Raw genomic sequence first — 24,081 nt, forward strand, 5'->3', positions numbered from 1 at the left:
TTAAATGGATTGCAACAGAAAAAAATAGAACATTTATAATGGATCAATTTTTATGAAATATCTTCTACAAAAAGTAATTCCATATGCTCAAATGAATTTTTTAGCGCAAAAAAGGTGGAATAACTGAGCTAAAAACCTTTTATTCTTCCTCATTCCTCAACCAAGCACAGCCTCCCAACGGAAGAGGGCAACAATGATTAACACCTACCAATCTGCAGATCTTCGCTGATCAATGCTTGCCTTTTTGAAAGGGAGGCTGCTTCCCCACACAGCAATAAAAGCAACCTCAATCCTCCAGGAATAAATCAAATTCTAACCTCATCATCCTCTGTCACATCCTCGCCGTGGGATGATTCAAATGATTGTCTATCATGGTAACAATAAGACATCATCCACATGAAAGAATCATCTTCGAATTCCCAAAATATCCGGACCAACTATACAGTGAAAACAAGATAGACCACAAAGTTTCGAGTCATTATCCAAGGACAAGCAAATCTTTTACACGGTTGGAATGCAACATCCGAAAAAAAAAGGAAAACCTCCACAGAACAGCTAGCACCAAATTTCTTGTCTTTGGCACATGATATAAAATACAAAGTGCAGTAAATAAACTTTCCAGTATTTATTGCAGCTGCATAACAAATGGGGGAGAAAACTAAAGCTGCCTGTCTTCGTCTAGCATTCACAACCTGATGATCTTTGTTGCCGACTGCCCCCAGCCATGTCAATAGTGTCCGGAAGGTATCTTCATCAATAGAAAGACAGCGTCAGTTTGATCTTTAAACAAAAAGACACAGAGAAAAAAAAAACAATGCAAAAACAATGAAAGGAGGTTTATTGAGTAAAGACAATTAAGCGACCAGCTGATGAAATGTCTTAGCAAACCATTTCTCAACCATTGGCCATAGCCGCAGAAGTGCACATATAGTTTTCTGGTTCCTTTAACTTTTTCAATATATATAATTACTGCTGTACGAATATACATATATATATAATTACTTCAATACAGACAAACACACACAGATATACACATATATACAAAAATAATATGTATACATACATACACACACGCATTCATACATATATGTGTCTATAAATATTTAATGTTAAGTCTATATTTTGGTTTGTATAGTGTAAAACAATAAACAGGAGCATCTGGAAACTCCTCAAATGGTATAAAAGACAGCTACGAGGATAGCATGCCAATGCATTGCCTCTCTAACTGGATATCAAAGCAGTGTTAGAATGGTGGGAGAAAATAAAGATCAGAAAGGTCGGAAACTAGCAATGCTTACAAAACTGGGATAACCATAAATCACCATTAAATTGATAAAAAATTCCATATATGAGCGGAATTGCAGGGTACCGCCCTTCCAACTAAATGACCAGCACACACGAGGAAGCAATTCCAGTGACTTGGTTAGAGGTCCTAGGATGCTAGCCTTCAGAAAAAAGGGACATACGAAGACCCCCAAAGTAACCCTACCAAACACCAAAACACACTTTTTCCCTTTATGCCAATAACTATTAATATGGTCGACTACTAACCTCCTCAATATATTTCATTGATTTTTTCTTTCTGTTAAAATAAAACTATCTCAATGTTCAAAGAAATTATCATATAGAAATTTATTTGTTAGCAGTAAAGCTTTAGGACCCACATTTCTTCTTCTGGTTCATTCTTGAGGGCATTCTTGGCTATACACTGAAAAGCAGCTTCCACATTGAATCCTTCTTTAGCAGATGTTTCAAAGTAGGGAATGTTCCCCTTTGAAGCACACCATGCTCTTGCCTTCTTCTCTGAGACCTAAACCACAAAACGAAGGAAATTGCCAGATAAATATGTCACCTGCAGAAAGAGACAAAGCAACAGAAACATGTGCTTCCCGGTAATCTTGGATAAACAAAGAAAAGACAGATCATATTACCACTCTGCTGTTGCCACCATCCACATCTATCTTATTTCCCAGCACTACAAATGGGAAGTTTTCAGGGTCGGATGGGCTAGCCTAAAATTAAACCACAAAACTAGAACTTCAGTTGCAAGTTCTTAACTTGTGCAAAAGCTTGGTTCAGAATTAGGAAGGATTTATCACCTGAATAAGAAATTCTTCTCGCCAATTGTTCAGGTTATCAAATGATTTCATGACATTGACATCATACACAAGAACACAGCAATCTGCACCACGGTAGAATGCCACACCAAGACTTTGAAACCTTTCCTGTCCTGCTGTGTCCCAAATCTGGCAATAGATATACCAGTGTATACAGTCACCAAAAATCAATAGGAAGATATTCTGCTTTCTCAAACCACTGAGCATAAAACAAAATACCAAGAAACAAATATGGTAAATAATTTGATAGTATGACATGTAAAGCTCAATGATAAGAAAAGGAGTGCACGTCTTGATTGGAATATGGACAAGATTGGATCGATAAAAGCAAAATCCGCTAATAACATACATGTATTCTTTCAATCACCACCAGAATACTGAATTGCTGGCCGAGAAACACTTTCTTCAAGAAACATTTTAAGACAGTCCCATCCACTAACTGATTTGTACAAGCAACACCACATCAGATTTGGGAAACCAATGTGAAGAACAGGGGTTTAAATAAGCTGAATGCAAGTAAGCTGAGGCCAGCTCAAGCTCTGTTCTGATTTCCAAATGAGCTGAGAAGAACCAGGTTGAAGTTCACTCACTTTATTCCCATCTCGGGCCTGGCTAGCTTAGGTTTGACTCGTCTAGGGTTTCCCCTGCAAGTTACCCATCTCCTACCTCACTCCCCAATCTTGCAACTAGAAAACCCCAACCTAATGTAAGAACATTCAAGGCCTATGAGGTCAGGCAAAAGGAGGCCACTAATGTTAACGAACAGATAAGAGAAGAAGATAATCAACAATGAAGGCACAATCATGAAGATAAAGAGGAACAAGGCAAAGCTGAGGACATGTAATCAAGGCTGGAGATTGAAATTGAATAGATGATTGCCAGGAGGAGGAGGTAATGGTGAAGGTTGGACTCTTTGAGAGAAAAGGACTATAAGACGGCACCACTATGGAGAGTTTGAGAATGAAGAGAATGTGGTTTGGACCACTTAAGTCTCTCCCAGATTCAGCCACTAAATTTTATCTTATATTACTTACAAAATGTATTAGGTATCTGTAATTCGAGCTATAATGAACTCAGCACAAGCAAGATAGGCCTGCCAATATTTGGCTTTTTTTTTTGTGAATTCATTGTCCTATTATGTGATTAGCATATTTGGTAATTGAGGAAACCAATTTTAAGCAGAAAACTCGGCCAAACACAAGCTGCTCATGAACAGCTTCTTCATTTGACAACCCTGGTCAAGAATAACGACCCAGGAAAAGGAAAAATATTAGAAATGTATTCCAATCTTTTGACTGACATAAAGTAAAGCAATCTACAACCTCATTTCTTCAGTGACTATTTATTGTTTGTTGTTCAAATCCATTTCTCCACAAATAACTACCACTTCAGGTAACCAAAGCAACCCAGCAACTGACTCTAAAGGGGAGTATGCAATGATAAATCTGACGTCTGATGTAACTAAGACCTTAATACACTATTAGCTATAACTCTCTAGTCTTTTCATATAAGCCTTTCTTTAAAATGATTTGTTTTTTCTTTGACAGATTTACTACCCAATATATCAAAATAGTTTCATGCTTAATCAGGCTAAGCACTTACAAAGAAAAATGTTCTGAAAAAGCAATCGAAGGAATCAATATAATGGAACAAAAATAAGAAAAAATTCACTAGCATGAGAATGGTACAAAAAAGAAACGAATATCCAGAGTAGGGAAAGGCAAAAAAGCAAGAAAGGACTGTTACAAACTTTAAGCCAAAAGAAACGGCCACAAGATCATAACAGCCTCATTTGCCGTTCTAGAAATATAAGAGTGAAAGGAAAAAAATATTAAAAAGATGCTTTCCCTCTAGGTAATACCTTTAAAAGATCCTCCCATTTTCTTTGTTAGTAATTTCCACCAATGTTGGGGCTGCAAACAATTCCAGCTACTTATTAAGAAGCTTGGCCCAAGCCTTATCCAAACTGAGCCTGAACAGTTTCCTTTAAGCTCAGCTCGAGCTTGAGTCAAGCCCGAACAAGTCTTCCATAAAATGAGCCTAAGCCCAAGCAGCCTATTACTTGCTCTGACTCTGGTCAGGTCGGGTTGGTTGCAAACCTAACCAATGCTGACAATGAAAAGTAGGTCACCGAACAAAGGGAATGCTTCTTTTTGCCACATTTATTCCTTTTTAGCAAGATTAATTGTTGAGACTCCCCTAAAAATTACCACTTAGCTAGAGATTTCCATCTTTTCTGGAACTTTAAAAATTTTGTACCTCTTTTTTCCTGTTACACTTAAGTCCCTGAACATAACCCGTTAGTATCTATTAGAGAGAAGAGAGATTCTAGGTTTTTGATTTCCAAAATTTAATAGAACCATTGTCCTAAAGATATCTTGACAAAAGAAAGCTTGTGCAATAGTTGAACAACCTCTTTTAGTACCTCAAAAAGGAAAATTCTTAAAATAGGGCACTACAACTCTTAAACATCCTTCACACCTGAGTCAGACTTTCAGGACTGGAAGAATCAAATAACAAACTGTGGAAAATAAAGGCAAAAGATGCATGCCTTTTCACCAGTCTAGTTAAAATAAGGTATCTAGTACCCACCTTGAAATGCAAACTCAATGCAAGGATTCTTCTATTCCTCATTGCATCCTTCCATATATTCAAAAACATCCAAAAGTTGAATTAACTGCGAACTTAATCCTCCCCATATAATACTTGCATCTAATGACCATTTTCTAATAATTATTCTACTAATAGAAGTTCTGGAACTGCTCTGGAACCACTTGACAACCATCCAAGTGTCCTTCAATCTTCTAGCAAAAAGCTTCCATGGATGGACAAAATGCCTACCAATCCAACAACATTTATATCTTATCCTTTACTTACCAGAAAAACTTGCCACTCATTCATCGAAAATTTAAAAGATACTAAAACTTCACCTCCAAAGCGGTGGGAAACTTGAAAGACGGACAAAATATAAGTGAGTGACAGTTATATGGTTTGTAAGGATGATTAAGGCAAAGAAAAAGAAAAGCCATGAGGAATTGGATTATCAAGTAAAATGTAAGAATCCACTTTCTCTACTTTAGATATTAGTCGATCAATATATGAAGATGTATTATGGCTGTGGTGGTCCACTCAATAATGAGAAGAAGCCTGAGAGAGTGAGTTTTTAACAAACAGTTTCACCCACATTTAGTGAGATAAATCATATTTCAAAATTAAGAAGATCAAGCATCTCTGGTTCTCTCCTCTATTATTTTTCCAAATTCTTTTAGTCATAACTGTCCAATTGATACAACCTTCTCTACTTTCTTACACAGAAATTCTTAAAAAGAATTCATACTTTACTAAGTGGAGATATTCACCAGATGTTCAGACAGTTTATGAAGAAATGAAGATATTTTTCATTCTTCCTTGTTTCTTTTCTCTTATTATTTGTTTGTTTGAAAAATAAATCTAGGAACTCATAAACCATAAATTCATGGATTTGATCTACTGTAAAAATTCCTAAGATCAGATGCTGAAAAAATTGAACTCATTCAAAAATTAATCATTTATCCAACTGCATTTTAGATACTTACATGCATATACTGATATATGCAAGCGTGCGAATACATGCACATGCATATAAAGCAACTCTCCAATAACAACAAACTAGTCATGCATCTAGAAACAAGCCTTGTACATCACGGTCGGCGGAACCGTCCCGAACCGCCCAGTTCAGGGCATCCCGAGCCGTACTAGCAGCGAACCAATATGGTTCCATCATTTAAACCAAGACCCTGTTGCCAGAGAGAGAGAAGGAGAAGGAAAAAGAGAAAAAGAGAGAGAGAGAGAGAGAGAGAGAGAGAGAGAGAGAGTGGGGAAGGGAGGAAGAGGGAGAGGAAGAAAAAGAGAGGCCGTCCTCTCTCCCGTTCTCCCTCTCCCTCGCTTCTACTATGTCGATATTGGGCCGACATGGCATAGCGCGGGGTCGTACCTGTTAGGGTTTCCCAGTGCCCTAGGGCGCAGCGGAAGATACGGGATTATAAAATTTTCTTATAAAACCCATTATATGAAACCCTAATAAGCCAAGATCGCCTTAATAGTATAACCAAATAATGTAGAAAATATAATCTTGGTATAGAAGAATACCTATCACGCTATATCCAATATATCTGAAGATGTCCTAAGGTGCCCAAATGTTCACCCTCCGATGTTGATCCACACAGGAATGAGTTCAAGACTCTAGCTCCACCAAAACTTGATTCTAATTGTTCAATCCTTCCAAAGGATTTAATTGGCTGATTTTCCTTCACTTCCTTCTTCCTTTCTACCTCTAAAACATTCACTAGCCTTTTTGTCCTAAAGAAGACCCTCTTGTCTTGGGTTAGGACAAAAGAGAGAGGCTTGTAAGAAAGAAGGGATAAGGGAGAGAGAAGGAGAGGCTTTTTCTTGGATGATCTTTAGAACCCCAAGGCACCTCCTTATTTATAAGAGATGGAGGGATGCATCATAAAGGGATGCATCCCATCCACACACCTCATCATGATGAGGCATGTGCCAAGAGATGCATCCCATCATGATGGGGTGCTAAGGAGAAGGGTGTATCAACTTCTTTCTCACATCTCCCTCTTAAATCCTGATGATCCAAGGGCCCAAATGCAGTGAACCAAAGCCAATGGTCCAGATCTAGGCGCCATCTAATGGTCCAGATCAGGGCATCATCATCCAGGGTGCCATCCAATGGTCCAGAAGCAAGATGCCATCACCGATGGTCCAGATTCAGGCGCTGAGCAACGGTCCAGATCTTTCATCCAGAGAGCCATCCAGTGGTCCAGATTCAGGCGCTGAGCAACGGTCCAGATCTTTCATCCAGAGAGCCATCCAGTGGTCCAGATTCAGGCGCTAACCAGTGGACCAGATCCTTCATCCAGGAAGCCATCCAATGGTCCAGATGAAGGCGCCAACCAGTGGACCAGATCCTTCATCCAGGAAGCGATCCAATGGTCCAGAAGTGAAGGCCCTATCAAACCCAATCCAATTGGGTTTAACCAACTTAAAGAAAACATTAAACCTAATCAAATCAGGTCTAATTAAAGCCAAATGGGTTTCAACTCTTGGCTAACCCATATTAGGTCATGATCTAATCATATTAGATCAACCTAATCTAAGAATCATATTCGAATTTAATTTGAATCAGGAGCTAGGGTTTGCAACACGTGCTAGCATGTTCATCTTGCAAACATGATCTAATCCAATTAGACCCTTGATCAATTTCCTTGTGTGTGACCCATTGGGTTCCTTATCTTAGCCAGCAGTAGGTGCAGGTGCAAGTTGACCTAACCTGATTAGAATACCTCTAATCCAATTTAGGTTCAATTTAGTGCTAAACCTGACTTAGCAATCAGAACCTTTCTGATGCTTTGATCTAATCAAACTCTTTGATCCGATCAACCCACAAGACATGATTGACGTCTAGCAACGTATCATGTCTACCCGGAAGATGAGGAATGTATTGGACAAATCCAAACATACCCTTCAGTGGAAAGTTACTGTGCAATTCAATCCCTCAGTCATACTACATCCTGAATAAGTGCTCGAGTATGGATCAATATTAAACTCAATCACTTATTCATGTCTCTCTCAATCTTTTATATGATAATTCAAACAATGAAACATTAGAAACTCTTTCTAATATTCATTTTGCTTTGATCAAAGGCTTCTTGAATCATCATAAGATTAGAGTAAGTAGGATGTTACCTTCTCTTACTAGAAGTGACTGATTCCTTGTTGACCTACTCACAACCTTCGTACAAAATCCACCATATCCAGAATACCCCGTACACAACGCAATGTCGTGAATGAGGGTAAACCAAAACATAGCTTCAAGTGCACAAGGTACCATGGTGATCTCAGGTCTAAGGATCACTTGCACAACTCCCACTATGAGAACCATCTTTTGATAATTAAGTAAGAATCCATAAGATGTTCTCATGGCTGGTCATTTCAGTGAACTCATTCCTCTAATGAGCACCCACATCTTTGTATTAGTGTCTCACACAAGTGATTGTGAGATCAATCACCCTCTACATTGAGCATACATAAGATGTGCCAGTCTTTCCGGTAATATTGATCCCCGACTCAATATACCAATTTGACTGGGAATATTCTAAATTAGGATTTTAGGATTTTAGGTCTCACTGGTATGATCTCATCATAACCCTAAAACCAATGTCCTAATTTATGGGGTTCATCATCCAATAATAAAATAGATAAGCAACAAATGATGAAACACAATGCCTTTATTGATATATATCGAGTGTCAAAGTACATGATTTGGAGGATTACAAAGAGAAACCCATCAAATGATTGGCTTATAGGGCCGACATGGCATAGCGCGGGGTCGTACCGACCTATGCCGCCGGGCAACCAGTATGAGGCCCGGTATCGGCATAGCAAACGTTATTGTACATTAATGCTTCAAAAATTATGATCTAACTGATGTGCCTTTGATTCCCCATGTTCTCCACTTCTTCCTCTTCTTGTTTTTTTCTTCTTCCATTTATGGTTTTCTACCCCTTATAAATGAATCACTAGTGTTTCAGATGTTCCAACCAGATACAAAAAGTTTTCTAATTATAGAGATATTGGATATACCAACATTATATTCCAACGTGAATGTCAGGCTTAAAGAAGTTCCAGTAATCAACAAAGAAAAAGAAGATTGAGTTATAAGAAAACCATGGACAGAAATGCTAGAGGTGTAAAATTAAAATTCATATCTAAATAAATCTCATTAGCATTCTTTGCTTAGGGTAAATATCCAAGCAACTTAGGTTCCTCCATCCATCTAGTACCGCCTGAAATAGCAATCAACATCTTTGAACATTAAGAAACCTAAAGGACCACAAGATAACAAAATTACAGTAAAGCCTTCTCTTTCTTTCTGCTCTTGCACCAATGTTTTCCTTTCCTGTGGTGCATATCATTAAATTCCTTAATGACTTGCACTGCCTGCATAATTCCCGAGGGAGGCACCAAGCTGTCAAGGAGGCCAGGTAGGAACCAACTTGACATCCTCCGGCCATAATACTCAGGTTGGTAACTAAGCCCAAAATTCTTCTCCAACAATTACCAGGGGTAGATAAATGTTTGCATAATCACGGTAAACTGGCTTTTGGTTTCATACTAAATTACAATGATAGCAAATAAGAGCTTTCTAGTTAAAACATATACCAGAATCCATCTAAAATTGGACGTTTTCATTGACAAGACCCCTTCGTACTAGAAATAACAAGTATCATAAACAGATTCACAAAACAAATATCAACTTGACATAATGAAGGAAATCAATTTTCAAAGGAGATTCGCATCATACATTCTTGACTAATTGTTGCTGGTGGTCCAAACCGAGAACGATTGACACGACGGAATGCTCTGGAGAATAGCCTGTCGTTATCAAAAGATCTCCGACTCGGGGTCGGAATGCTGGATCATAGGGCAGCCGACCCGGGGTCGGGCTGCGAAGCCGAGGAGGTCCGACTCGGGGTCGGAGTGCTGGATCATAGGGCAGCCGACCCGGGGTCGGGCTGCGAAGCCGAGGAGGTCCGACTCGGGGTCGGAGTGCTGGATCATAGGGCAGCCGACCCGGGGTCGGGCTGCGGAGCCGAGGAGGTCCGACTCGGAGTCGGAGTGCTGGATCATAGGGCAGCTGTAGCTTTCCTGGATACGCGTGCCGATCACGTGGGGCATGGCGGCTCAATTCCCCCATAACAGTAGCCCCCCACTTCCGAGCCTGGAACCAGAAGGGGAACAGGTGAAGGGAGTGATGTTTCGAGATTGCCGCCATCCTTCGGAGAGGCGCGCGCGCTTCAAGCTTCCCGCCTTCTTTATGGCGTATGGCGGTTGCTGCTGACCTGGCAACCTGAGGATTTCGGCGGACATCCTTCCTTAATGGTGTCGATTCGCCTTTGGGGTGCGAGCGACCCTTCGGCGGCCAGGCGTCTTCTGGCGTCATCGAGGTGTCACTTGCCCTTTCGCCTATTTAATCGGGGGCCCTCCCCCGTCCGTCTTCTTCTTTACGGACATTTTCGAGTTTCTCCTTTGCGCTACCATTGTTGCCGCCGAAACGTTCGCTTGCTTTTCCTTTGACGCTCTCGGAGCCGTTCTTCCTCCTCTTCAAGTGAGTTTCCCACTCTTCTACTTTGAGCTCTTCATACTTTTTCTTTTTGTACTAGTGCACCCCAGTCGTTCCGGCCTTTCCCTCCTTCTTGACCCCGTCCTGACCGTAGATTGGCCATTAGGGATGGGCGAAGTGGGAGCAGATAGCATCAAGTCAAAACTGGTCGCCGAGGACTTAGACGGATTTGTGGCTCGGTACCACCTTCCCGAGGCCTGCAATGTCACGCTCCCAGGGCCTGAGGAGAGGATGTCTCATCCTCCTCGAGGGAAGATCGCCATCAATGAGGGCATCCTCCAGGCCGGGTTCCGCTTTCCCCCTTCAGACCTAGTCTTACAGGTGCTCCGGGGTTTAGGAATGGCACCGACGCAACTGGTGCCGAACTCGTGGCGTGCTCTGACGGTCTTCCAGGTTCTCTGTCGCTTGCATGCGATTCCCGCCACCTTGAACGTTTTCTGGGAGCTCTACGGCCTGAGCGGCCACCCCCAGGACAAAGGGTGGTGGTGCTTCGCAGCGCGGCGAGGGTGCGGCCTTGTCAAGGAGGGTCCTACCTCCATTCACCACTGGAAGGAGCGCTTCTTTTTCGTTGATGCAGACCCCTCCTGGGAAATCAGGGCAGTCTGGGGGACGCCGGTGAAGTCCCCAATTGGCCTGTCGAAGTTGTCGAGGGAGGAATCCGAGGGCGTCGCCGCCTTGAAGGGGTTGGTCGCCGAGGGCCAGCTTCCCCCGGTGGGCCGCCTTATTTCTGAGGATACCTTGGTGAACGTCGGTTTGAGCTCGGTCCCCACCGACCGTGAGTCCGCCATCGTTTCTTTAGCTCTTTTCTTCTCTTTCGTTCCTTCTTCCTTTCGGTTTCTCAGTCCCTGACCATCCCGTCCTTCTTGCAGAGGTCGACGACGTCATGCGGTCGGTGAAGTCGAAGGCTGTTGGTAGGGCGCCCCTGCTGGAAGCAGTCCGGAGGAGGAAACGAGCTCTTCCGAGCGGGGCCCCACCGGCGAAGAAGTCCCGTAAGGAGATACCTCCGATGCCGACCGACGAGTCCGGGCCCACCGGTCAGGGAGATGTCGTGGACACCGACCGGCAGCTGACGCTGTATCAGCCCTCCGGTGGTAAGGTTGCCGCTACTCCGGAGGTGCCACCTGAGCCTGCTCAAGACGGACGGGTCGGACGTGATCGGTCCCCGACCCGGCCTTCGACTCGGTCGGCTCCTGATGACTCGAGGAGGGACGCGCCGAGGCCCCGGCCGAGCGGGACCCTATCAATTCCTGGGGCGACCCCCGCCCCGAGCGCGATCAGCCGGACTCTTCCCCAGGCGATGGATAAGGGTAAGGCTGCAGAACCACCATCCGGCTCCGGGGAGAAATCGGGGTCTGCCTTCACTACCGATGGCGCCCGAAATCTCATCGAAACAGTGTTGCTGGAGAAGGACCGTCGGCGGGTCCGGGAGTTGGATGTCTCTGACGTTGGGGCCGCCAGCTGCGTCTGTCTCATGTCGGTGAGTGTTCTTCTGGCCGTCTTTCACCATTTATTGGCTCTGTTGTTCTCCGCCTGACTCCCTTATTTTTCCTATTTCTTAGCTCGCCCAGTACATGATCCGTCTGGAGGAGTGCTACAAGGAACAGGCGGGGCTTTTGGCGAAGGCCGAGGACCGGCTGAAAGCAATGGAAGAGGGAGGCCGGGCTGCGGCAGGCAGGACGACCGGGGACCTCGAGGCGAGGCTCCGGGAGGCCGAAGAGCGGGCACTCGGCTTCGCCGCCCTGGAGGAGCAACTGTCAGAGGCTCGGGAGCAACTCAAAGCCGCCTCGGGCCTCGAAAGCAGGGTCAAGAAGGCGGAGAAACGGTCTGAAAAGCAGTCCCGGAAGATCGCGGACTATCGAGAGCGGTGGGAGAAGGCCCAGCGGTCTGCCGACAACGCCTGCGACCGAATCCGCTCTTTTGAAGCCAAACTAGGCGAACTGGAGTCGGCCCTGGAGAAGTCATGCACGGACGTCCAAGAGCTCCGTTCGCGCCTGAAGGAAGCCGAGGCCGCTCGGGTTGCTACCGAGGCGAAGCATAAAGAGGCTCAGGCTGATCTGCTGAGGGTCTCCTCTGAGGCCGAAGGCCGGATTGTGGCGAAGGTCTTGGAGGCCAAGGCTCAGATTATGGAGCGAGCTGAGGCGGAGCTGGCCGAGAAGAGGGCGGAAATCGGGCGTCAGGCGGTAGAGGCTTATCGCCAGTCCGCCGAGTTCGCCCATGATATGTCGGAGGCAGTGCGGACCTATCGCCAGTCTGACGAGTTTGTCCATGACGCGTCGGACGCGGGGGCCGAAGCCTTCACCTTGGGCTTCGAGGAGGGCCTGGCAAGGGTGTCGGCTAAGTATCCCGAAGTTGACCTGAGCGAGATCTCCCTCCTGGACTCCTCTCCGGCGCCATCGCCTGCTGGTTCTCCTGCTGCTTCCCTACCTCCCGCGGACGAGCCCGGCGTTCCCGACCCGGGAGTTCCTCCAAGCTGACCTCTTGTACCTTTCATTGTCTTTTTTATTTTTGTATGTCGGCGTTTTGCCCAATTGTATGGGCCTCGGCCCTGAAAATTAATGCACGTTGAATATTTCTTCATCTCGCCCTCGTCCTCTTTTTTTTTTTTTTTTTTTTTTTTTAGCTCTTGGTTGCTTCTTGCTGACTTTTGATTCCCGAAGTTCTTCCGGCGCTAGGCCAGGCATCCGAGGGTTAAACCTCAGGAAACTCTTCCGGCGCTAAGCCAGGCATCCGAGGGTTAGGCCTCAGGAAATTCTTCCGGCGCTAAGCCAGGCATCCGAGGATTAGGCCTCAGGAAATTCTTCCGGCGCTAAGCCAGGCATCCGAGGGTTAGGCCTCAGGAAACTCTTCCGGCGCTGAGCCAGGCATCCGAGGGTTAGGCCTCAGGAAACTCTTCCGGCGCTAGGCCAGGCATCCGAGGGTTAGGCCTCAGGAAACTCTTCCGGCGCTAAGCCAGGCATCCGAGGGTTAGGCCTCAGGAAATTCTTCCGGCGCTAAGCCAGGCATCCGAGGGTTAGGCCTCAGGAAACTCTTCCGGCGCTGAGCCAGGCATCCGAGGGTTAGGCCTCAGGCAACTCTTCCGGCGCTAGGCCAGGCATCCGAGGGTTAGTCCTCAGGAAATTCTTCCGGCGCTAAGCCAGGCATCCGAGGGTTAGGCCTCAGGAAATTCTTCCGCTCGCTGGTCGGCCAAGGCTGGCGCAAGCCGAAGCGACCGGTCGGGGCTTCCGGCTAGTCTGCTCCCGGGATGATCATCGGGTTAGCCAGGCATCTGAGGGTTGTCAAGCCTCAAGGAAATTCCGCTCGTTGGTCGGCCAAGGCTGGCGCAAGCCGAGGCGACCGGTCGGGGCTTCCGGCTAGTCTGCTCCCGGGATGATCATCGGGTTAGCCAGGCATCCGAGGGCCGAGCCTCGGGAGATTCCACTCGTTGGTCGGCCTAGGCTGGCGCAAGCCGAGGCGACCGGTCGGGGCTTCCGGCTAGTCTGCTCCCGGGATGATCATCGGGTTAGCCAGGCATCTGAGGGTTGTCAAGCCTCAGGAAAATTCCGCTCGTTGGTCGGCCAAGGCTGGCGCAAGCCGAGGCGACCGGTCGGGGCTTCCGGCTAGTCTGCTCCCGGGATGATCATCGGGTTAGCCAGGCATCTGAGGGTTGTCAAGCCTCAGGGAAATTCCGCTCGTTGGTCGGCCAAGGCTGGCGCAAGCCGAGGCGACCGGTCGGGGCTTCCGGCTAGTCTGCTCCCGGGATGATCATCGGGTTAGCCAGGCATCCGAGGGTTGTCAAGCCTCAGGGAAATTCCGCTCGTTGGTCGGCCAAGGCTGGCGCAAGCCGAGGCGACCGGTCGGGGCTTCCGGCTAGTCTGCTCCCGGGATGATCATCGGGTTAGCCAGGCATCCGAGGGCCGAGCCTCGGGAGATTCCACTCGTTGGTCGGCCTAGGCTGGCGCAAGCCGAGGCGACCGGTCGGGGCTTCCGGCTAGTCTGCTCCCGGGATGATCATCGGGTTAGCCAGGCATCTGAGGGTTGTCAAGCCTCAGGGAAATTCCGCTCGTTGGTCGGCCAAGGCTGGCGCAAGCCGAGGCGACCGGTCGGGGCTTCCGGCTAGTCTGCTCCCGGGATGATCATCGGGTTAGCCAGGCATCCGAGGGCCGAGCCTCGGGAGATTCCACTCGTTGGTCGGCCTAGGCTGGCGCAAGCCGAGGCGACCGGTCGGGGCTTCCGGCTAGTCTGCTCCCGGGATGATCATCGGGTTAGCCAGGCATCCGAGGGCCGAGCCTCGGGAGATTCCACTCGTTGGTCGGCCTAGGCTGGCGCAAGCCGAGGCGACCGGTCGGGGCTTCCGGCTAGTCTGCTCCCGGGATGATCATCGGGTTAGCCAGGCATCCGAGGGCCGAGCCTCGGGAGATTCCACTCGTTGGTCGGCCTAGGCTGGCGCAAGCCGAGGCGACCGGTCGGGGCTTCCGGCTAGTCTGCTCCCGGGATGATCATCGGGTTAGCCAGGCATCTGAGGGTTGTCAAGCCTCAGGGAAATTCCACTCGTTGGTCGGCCTAGGCTGGCGCAAGCCGAGGCGACCGGTCGGGGCTTCCGGCTAGTCTGCTCCCGGGATGATCATCGGGTTAGCCAGGCATCTGAGGGTTGTCAAGCCTCAGGGAAATTCCGCTCGTTGGTCGGCCAAGGCTGGCGCAAGCCGAGGCGACCGGTCGGGGCTTCCGGCTAGTCTGCTCCCGGGATGATCATCGGGTTAGCCAGGCATCCGAGGGCCGAGCCTCGGGACATTCCACTCGTTGGTCGGCCACTTGTCGCTCGCCGCCCATCGGGGTTTCTCTGTGCCCAGCCGCGACCGTGTTTCTCCTCTCCTCCAAGCGTTGCCTGGGGGGAACACGAGAAGGGTATTAAACGCTAATTAATGCGTTACCTGGGAAATCGGATCGCCAGTTGCTGCTGGTGAGGAGTGTTAGTTGAGCGGCCGCGATACGCGGGTTCTTCGAGGAGGATGCGGCCTGGGCGCGAGCGGAGACACGTGGACCTAGGGGTATACGTCACCCGGATCGTCCTGCACAAAGAATGCGATTTAAGGAGAATGACGCTTAGGAAATCGCGGGGAGATACGCCTCGGGAGCCGGAACGGCTCCGGATTCAGTGCGCCTGCATTTATTGGAGCCTCCCGTATCGGAACTACCAGGGGGCCGCAGCTTGGCTATAAATACAGGTGCAGGTACGATGGAATTTGCCAAGCCGGAGCTGCAGGTTGCCATGGATCGCGGACCTCCTCCTTGGCATATGACTGAGAGACTCCTGTCGAAGGAAAGGGGAGGCGCTCCCCTTACAACTTCAGCCAACTAGCCGTTTCATCTGGGATCAACAAGGAGGGTCTCCCCGGCGGAACTCCGCTCTAGGCGTTTCATCCGGGATCACATCTCCCCTCCTTGAAGTTCAGCCTTCCGGTTGAGCTCTGCGCCGGACGCTCAATCCGGGACCGCGCCTCCATATACTCTTCCCCCTCGAATCCCTTCTCTTCCCTACCACTGGGGAAGATGGGAATATCCTTTGGAGGCGGCGTTCCCCTGGGGGCAGCGGGAGCTTCTTCTGCGGCGGCTCCTCCTCTTTTTGGTGAGGTGCTGGATGGCGCCTCCGGTTAGAAGCACCCACTTCTGGTGGGACTGCAGCCGCCCTGGGTTGAGGGTTTGGGTCCCCACCTCTTCTTTACTTTCTTTACTCCCTAATTCCCCTCTGGGAATTCCTTGTAATCACACGAGCACGCCACTGTAACCAGAAATTATTGAAATGAAAAGTATTGCACCTTTTTAAATTGTCTTTCTGGCCTTGTTGTTCTACTGGTAATACATCCGCAGGTTAGCGGAATTCCAGCCCCTTGGAATTTCTCGGCCATCTAGGGCTTCCAACTGGTAGGAGCCAGGTCGGTTTACCCAACGAACTTTATACGGGCCTTCCCAATTTGGCGCTAGCTTCCCACCTTCCGTAGGTTGAGATGCCTTAGCTCGCCTCAGCACCAGATCTCCAATTCTGAAAAGCTTCGGTCGGACTTTGGAGTTGTAATATCGGGCCACCCTCTGCTGATACATTGCCATCCGTACCTGAGCCATTTCCCTTGCCTCTTCCAAGAGATCCAAGTTCCCTCGGAGTTGCTCTGAATTGGCCTCGGGTCGGTGCGCGGCCACCCGAGGCGAGGGGAGTCCGAGCTCCACGGGGGCAACGGCTTCCGTGCCATAGGTTAGGCTGAAAGGCGTCTCTCCAGTAGGAGTCCGTTGTGTGGTCCGATACGCCCAAAGGACATTCTCGAGTTCCTCGACCCAAGCTTGCCCCGTCCGGCCGATCCGCGCTTTGATACCTTGGAGGATTGTCCGATTTGTGACCTCGGCCTCGCCGTTGGTTTGGGGATGCGACACGGATGTGAACCGATGCTCGATCCCGAATTCCTCGCAGAAGTCCCGGAAGTGCTTGTTATCAAACTGTCGACCGTTATCCGAGATGAGGACCCGAGGTACTCCAAATCGGACAATGATGTTCTTCTTCACGAACTTCCGGACTTGTGCCTCCGTGATGGTGGCCAGTGGCTCTGCCTCCACCCACTTGGTGAAGTAGTCGATGGCGACAATCAAAAATTTCCGCTGGGCCGAAGCGACGGGGAATGGTCCGAGGATATCCATTCCCCACTGTGCGAAGGGCCAGGGCGCGGTGATTGGCGCCAAGGGGACAGAGGGGACTCTCTGGACGTTGGCGTGGCGCTGGCAGGCGTCGCATTTCCGCACGTGGTCCTTCGAGTCCTCCAACAAGGTCGGCCAATAGTAGCCTTGCCTCATGATCTTATGCGCCAAGGACCTAGCCCCCAAGTGCGATCCGCAGATGCCTTCGTGGACTTCGCCGAGGGCGTAGGCCGCTTCCGCGGGGCGGAGGCACCTTAAGAGGGGGGCGGTAAACGAGGTCCGATACAGCCTCCCTTCATAAAGTACGTAGTGGGCGGACTTCTTTACAAGCCGCCGGGCCTGATCTTCGTCTTCAGGGAGGATTCCTTCGGCGAGGTAGGCGACGAGCGGGTCCATCCAAGACGGCTCCGGATCAATTGCCATCACCGCTCCAGCCCCGTCAATGCTCGGGGCATCCAGGGTCTCCAGGTAGATTGCCCTCGACAAGTTGTGCGCGTCTGCGTCCACTAGGCGGGACAACCTGTCGGCCCTGGCATTTTCGCTCCTCGGGACCTGCTGAATGTCAACACTGCCGAGGTCGGGAATGAGCGTTTGCACCTTCCGGACGTAGCTCTGCATGGTCGGGCTCCGCGCCTCGAACTCCCCTCGAACCTGCCCGACCACCAGCTGGGAGTCGGTGAAGACTTTCAGACGCCGGATGCCGAGCTCCTTGGCGAGTTTGAGTCCCGCGACTAGGGCCTCGTACTCCGCCTCATTGTTGGTCACTGGAAATCCGAACCTCAAGGCATACTCGGCTATCACTCCATCGGGATTGGTGAGGACCAGCCCAGCCCCTCCACCTTCAGGGTTCGACGACCCGTCAATGTGGAGCGTCCAGATCGGGAGATCGAGGCTGGGTGTCTCCGGCGGCTTAGGTTCCGCCTCCTGCACAGTGCACTCAGCGAGAAAGTCCGCGAGCACCTGGGCCTTGATGGCTGGTCGGGGCTGGTAGCGGATGTCGAACTCACCAAGTTCTACTGCCCACTTCACCAGCCGTCCCGCATTCTCTGGATTGCTGAGAATCTGCCGCAGTGGTTGATCGGTCAAAAGGGTGACAGAATGAGCCTGGAAATAGGGGCGAAGCCTCCTGGTCGCAGTCAGCAGCGCGAAGGCGATCTTCTCAGCCTTCGTGTACCGCGTCTCGGCATCCCGGAGGACTCGGCTGATGTAGTATACAGGCTTCTGAAGTCTTGCCTCTTCCCGAACCAGTACTGCGCTGACTGCGGTTGGGGAGACCGCCAGGTAAAGGTAGAGCATCTCCCCCTCTTGCGGCTTGGACAGCAGGGGAGGAGACGCCATGTACTCCTTGAGCTGGTCGAACGCCGCATGACATTCGGCCGTCCAGAGGAAGTCTTTTGGGCGCTTCAACACCTTGAAGAATGGTTGGCAGCGTTCGGCCGACTTTGCCACAAATCGTCCGAGCGCGGCGACCCTTCCAGCGAGCTCCTGAACCTCCTTCACTTTGGTCGGAGGGGACATATCTTGGATGGCTTTGATCTTGTCCGGGTTGGCCTCGATCCCGCGCTGGTTGACAATGAAACCGAGGAACCTCCCGGCCGAAGCACCAAAAGCGCACTTCGCTGGGTTTAGCTTCATGCGAAACTTTCGCAAGGTGGTGAAAGTCTCCTCCAGATCTGCAATGTGCTGGTCTGCATGGCGGCTTTTTACCAGCATATCGTCCACGTACACCTCCATATTCCGGCCGATCTGCTCCTTGAAGATTTTATTGACGAGGCGCTGGTAAGTGGCGCCAGCGTTCTTCAGACCGAAGGGCATTACCTTGTAACAGTACAGCCCCCGGTCTGTTATGAAGGCAGTTTTCTCCTCGTCCTGTGGAGCCATCATTATTTGGTTGTAGCCGGAGAAGGCGTCCATAAAAGACAGTAGCTGATATCCGGAAGTCGCGTCGACCAGTTGGTCTATCCGTGGAAGCGGGAAGCTATCCTTGGGGCACGCCTTGTTCAGGTCGGTGTAGTCGACGCACATCCTCCACTTCCCGCTCGCCTTCCGGACAAGTACGACGTTTGCCAGCCACTCGGGGTAGCTCACCTCTCTTATGAAACCTGCCTCCAAGAGTTTGTCTACCTCCTGGTCGACCACCCGGATCCGATCCGGGGCACAGTGTCTCTTCTTTTGCTTTACTGGTCGGTGGGTCGGGTCGACGTTGAGGGCGTGAGAAACGACCTCCGGGTCGATCCCAGGTACATCGGCCGCCGACCAGGCAAACACATCTGCATTGGCTCGGAGGAATTCCACTAACCGGAGCCGAGCTTCCAAGTCGAGGTTGGCACCGACCCGGACCGTGCGGTCCGGGCGGCCTTCTTCGAGGGGAACTTCGATTACGCCCTCGGCCGGCTCCCCGTGCCGCAAGGCCACTTCGTCTCTGGCGTCAAGTGACTCGACGCTTAGGGCCTCCATGGGCTTCTTCCCTTTGAGAGTTGCTAGGAAACACTGCCGTGCGGTCGGCTGGTCACCTCGGACCTCTCCAATCCCGGCCGCTGTGGGGAACCGCATGAGCAAATGGTAGGTAGAAACCACCGCGCGAAGGGCGTTCAGTCCGGGTCGTCCGAGGATAGCGTTGTAGGCCGAGGGGACACGGACGACCAAGAACCCGAGCCGCACCGTGGCTTCTGCGGGTGCAATGCCCGCAGTCACAGGCAGCTCGATGACACCTTCGGCCGAGATAGCGTCTCCAGTGAATCCTATGAGGGGGGTGGATGTTTTGTGCAACAATTGTCGGGAAAAGCCCATCTTTTGGAAGGCCTCGTAATACAAAATATCAGCTGAGCTTCCACTATCCACAAGAACACGCCTTACATCGTAGTCCGCCATAGTGAGAGAGATCACCATGGCGTCATCGTGGGGAGTCTGAACCCCCTTTACATCTTCATCACAAAAAGTGATTACATTTCCGACCCGCTGCCTCTTCGCGACGGCCACTCCTGATACTTCCGCCGAGCCCCCTGCATTCCTCACGGGCCGAGAGCAGCCCCCAGTGATGGTGTGGATCACTCCCGCAACGGGTCGATTCTGCTCCCGAGGCTCCTGAGGGGCCGGGTCGGCTGGACGCGGGTCTGCGGGGGGACGTCGGTCGTTTACATATCGACCGAGACGCCCTCGGCGAATGAGAGCCTCGATCTCGTCCCGAAGCTGGAAGCAGTCTTCGGTATCGTGGCCGTGGTCTCGGTGGTACTCACAGTACGCCCGAGAAGGCTTCCTCCCAAGGATCTTCTTCATCTGCCTCGGGACCGGGAGGTCCTCCCGCCCCTTGACCTCCATGAGGATCTGGGCCCGGGGGGCCAGGAGTGGGGTGTACCGGTTGAAGCGTCGGTGCGGAGAACGAGGGCGTGTGGCGCCGTGGTTCCTTGCTGGTGACGGGCTTCTGCGCCGGCGTTGAGGCGTCGGGCTCCTCCTCTGGGGTGCCTCTTTTCGCCTTTTCTTCCCGGGCTTTAGAGGAGTCTCGGCGGCCTCCTTGTTCCGGTGGGAGGCTGCCTCCTCGGCGTCTGCATACTGGTTTGCCCGAGACAACAGCTCCGGGAAGCTCCGCGGCAGGCGTTTGTCCAGGGAGAAGGTGAGTCTGCCCTTCCGGAAGCCTCGCTTCAGGGCTGAGAGAGCCACCTCCTGGCTCAAATTCCGGACCTCCAGTGTTGCCTTGTTGAAGCGGGTGAGATAATCCCGCAGGCTCTCTCCCTCGTTCTGCCGGACATCGAAGAGGGAGTCGGAGACCAGTCTTCGCCGGCTACTGACGGCGAAATGGCTGATGAAGAGACGGGTGAACTGGTGGAAGGACTGGATGGAATTAGCCTCCAGGCCGGCGAACCACGCCCTTGCCGGGCCGCGGAGGGTCGCCGGGAAGGCCTTGCAGAGGAGAGGATCCGATGCTCCATGGAGGAGCATAAGAGTCCTGAAACTCTCCACGTGGTCCCGTGGGTCCGCCGCCCCGTCGTAGGGTTCGATCGCCGGCATTTTGAACCCCGACGGGTTTAGGGTTCGCAGGATCCTTGAGGCAAGCGCCGGCTGGGAGGAGATTTCCAAGTCGGCGAAGGGATCTTTGGAGTGGCCCTTCAGGACCTGGAGCTGTCTGTGGAGATCGTCCACCCGCCGGTCCAGGGAGCGCGACCGGTGGGTGGGAGACAAGGAGCGGCGCGAGGGGGACCGACTGGAGTGCGGGCCCCTCGAGGACTGGGGTGTCTGAGAACGCGCCCGGGTCCGCCTCTCGTACCCCGCGCAGCTCCGATGAGAAGGTCCTGGCAGAATGGACCGCACTCGAGAATCCTCCCCGCGCCGGCGCTCCTCTCCATGGGAGAGGAAGGAGCGCGGGTTGTGAGGAAGAGGCGAGTGCTCGGGGAGCAGCGGCTCCTGAGCCCGCTGCGGCACCCGAGAGATCACACCCTGCAGATTCTGCACTGCCTCCGCGAGGGTGCGAACCTGCTGGGCTAGCTGGTCGAACTGAGCAGGTTCGACCGTCTGAATGGGAGGAGAAGCGGTGGAATGCTGCTGAGAGTGTGTTGGGGACGCAGCAGCCTCCCGGCCAGAGGCGCGAGAGGCTCCGCGACCGGAAGCATTGGAAGCTCCGCGACCACCTCGCCGTGCCATTACGATCGTTCTGAGATTCGGCCCTCCTTCTAGCGCCAACTGTTGCTGGTGGTCCAAACCGAGAACGATTGACACGACGGTGTGAACGGGGTTCCGCCTGAGTTGTCTTGGTTGGTGCTGGTTGCGCTCCACCTCCCGCCAAGGAACCTGCAAACAAGCCTTGCACCACCACCAGGGTGGTGATGGCCCTCCGACGGTCAAGTCAGAGGAGATTGGAGGAGGAGAGATGATAATCACAAGTGGGAGAGAGTGCTCTGGGAGGTATTGCTTACCCCCCCCTTCTCCCCCCAGCCGCATATATACCTGGCTGGGAGGTCTCTCAGGGGGGTTTGTCGTCGTGGGGCACGATAGAATGGCCACTGACATGGCCGTTACGGGGCGTCGTGGAGCAGCGCTGGGTACGGTCATGGCAGGGCGTAGTGGAGCTCCGCTTTGTACGGTTGATACAGGAGATCGTGGGCAGCATCGGGTACAGCCGTTGCAGGGAGTAGTGGAGCAGGAGGCCGCGGCGTGCCTCTGGAGAATAGCCTGTCGTTATCAAAAGATCTCCGACTCGGGGTCGGAATGCTGGATCATAGGGCAGCCGACCCGGGGTCGGGCTGCGAAGCCGAGGAGGTCCGACTCGGGGTCGGAGTGCTGGATCATAGGGCAGCCGACCCGGGGTCGGGCTGCGAAGCCGAGGAGGTCCGACTCGGGGTCGGAGTGCTGGATCATAGGGCAGCCGACCCGGGGTCGGGCTGCGGAGCCGAGGAGGTCCGACTCGGAGTCGGAGTGCTGGATCATAGGGCAGCTGTAGCTTTCCTGGATACGCGTGCCGATCACGTGGGGCATGGCGGCTCAATTCCCCCATAACACTAATAAATTAGTAAAGGCACAGAATTTGGGCTCAAATGGATATATATAAACTTTGGAAGCCAACAGGCAAAACATTTTGACCACCAATAAAGTCCTAACCTAATTTCTATGGCAACTTAGATGCTACAAAATATGTGCATTTCTATAAGCTTAATGAATGGTATACTCTTTCTTAAGCTGTGATGACACTGCAAGTATTGCTTGCTGATGTCATCAAATGTGATAAGCTATGGATCCAATCAAAAGTACAAGAATCACAACAGACTCATAAAGTATCTAAACTGTATTGCTAAGCCAGGTGATAATTTATGATTCTCCAGAACTGAATCAGCAGCACCGAAATTGTTCCAAGATATGTGGGTTGCTTTTTGTATAGAAATATCCAATATCCCGATCACATCAATAGAGCAACATCTAAAGCACCACTATAACGCATCCCCCTAATTTATGAGGATAACCCTTCCACACATCTAAAAGTGATTTATGCTAAAAAATCCAGAGATGCAACATAAGTTCCGGTTTAAATATCCTGAACCAACCTTTAACTAACACCACGACCATATCTGAAGTGAATGAATATTGTTACCTGAAACAAAAAAAAAAGTCTTCAGAGATCAAGAGTTACCTGTAATGTGAAGAGCCTATCCTCAAACTGGACTTCTTTGGTCAAGAAATCAGCTCCAATTGTCGCTTTATACTGGTTACTGAACTTTTTGTTCACATATCTAATTGCCATCGTTAAAGGTCAGACCCGACATATCTAAAACTAAAGATAGCCTCCGTACATAAACCAAATAAAAGAATTTTCAAATTAATTAAGGTAGCAAACTTCATGGCGGTTCAAGGATACTGATTCATCAGAGACGTCTTTCCAACCCTATCGACGATTACAAGAAACCAGAATCATGAATCAAGAAATGATTTTTAGCAGACAAAGAAAAGAAGCCATAGAGTTCGAGATTTAGCATCGAAGATACAATCGAATAGGAAGAAAGAAATGAACACTAACCCGCTATCACCGAGGATGATGACTTTGAGAAGCATTCTCCTGCGGGATGCCATGGAGATTAGGGTTTTCGGAATCGCCGAAGACGGATCCGGCCGTGGAGCCCTTCGCGATCTAGGGTTTCAACTCCCACCACACGATAAAAAGCCTTGGAATATTGCCCGATACGAATTCGCGAGATCGCCGCGCCGTAAATTAGATGGAAATTTGGAATCAAAAGAATATATTAGATGGAAACAAAGAACGAAACTGTCAGACCGAATGGTCGTATATTTCGGTCCCCCAAACTACCACCATTTTTCAGTCAAAATTACCTCCTCGAGGACAGAGGTGGGGTCTTAGCCAAAGGCTATCTATCTTGAACACGGCATTGATCAATTCGTGGGTAAAGCCGGGTCTTTGGGGCTTTATTTATTTATTTATTTATTTATTTATTTTGTATGCAGTTCATATAGCATAAGCATTGTCAACAGAGCCAAGGGATAAAATAGTCTACACAAAAAAAAACTACCCTCTTAGGATCTTTAAAGCTTCTCAAAGGTTCCAACGTGCTAAGCAACTTAGATAGTGTTTGAATAACTTAGTTGGAAAATATATGTAACTAAGGTTACATGTGAATTTAACTGCGGCGCTTGCAA

The 24,081-nt window shown here is 50.2% G+C and overlaps 1 protein-coding gene across 1 annotated transcript; it reads right to left on the minus strand.

Moving 5' to 3' along the window:
* Positions 1-397: 397 nt before the first annotated feature.
* LOC103708986 (ras-related protein Rab7) lies at positions 398-23,712 on the minus strand. Its single transcript, XM_008794120.4, has 7 exons — positions 23,447-23,712; positions 23,288-23,314; positions 23,063-23,162; positions 2,100-2,246; positions 1,932-2,012; positions 1,665-1,810; positions 398-748 (listed from the first exon to the last, which is right to left on the minus strand). The coding sequence occupies exons 1-7, from the start codon at positions 23,497-23,499 to the stop codon at positions 679-681; spliced, it is 624 nt and encodes a 207-aa protein (XP_008792342.1). The 5' UTR covers positions 23,500-23,712; the 3' UTR covers positions 398-678.
* Between the last annotated feature and the right edge of the window lie 369 nt (positions 23,713-24,081).

Source organism: Phoenix dactylifera, chromosome 11, assembly GCF_009389715.1.
Source record: "Phoenix dactylifera cultivar Barhee BC4 chromosome 11, palm_55x_up_171113_PBpolish2nd_filt_p, whole genome shotgun sequence".
Lineage (NCBI taxonomy): Eukaryota > Viridiplantae > Streptophyta > Magnoliopsida > Arecales > Arecaceae > Phoenix > Phoenix dactylifera.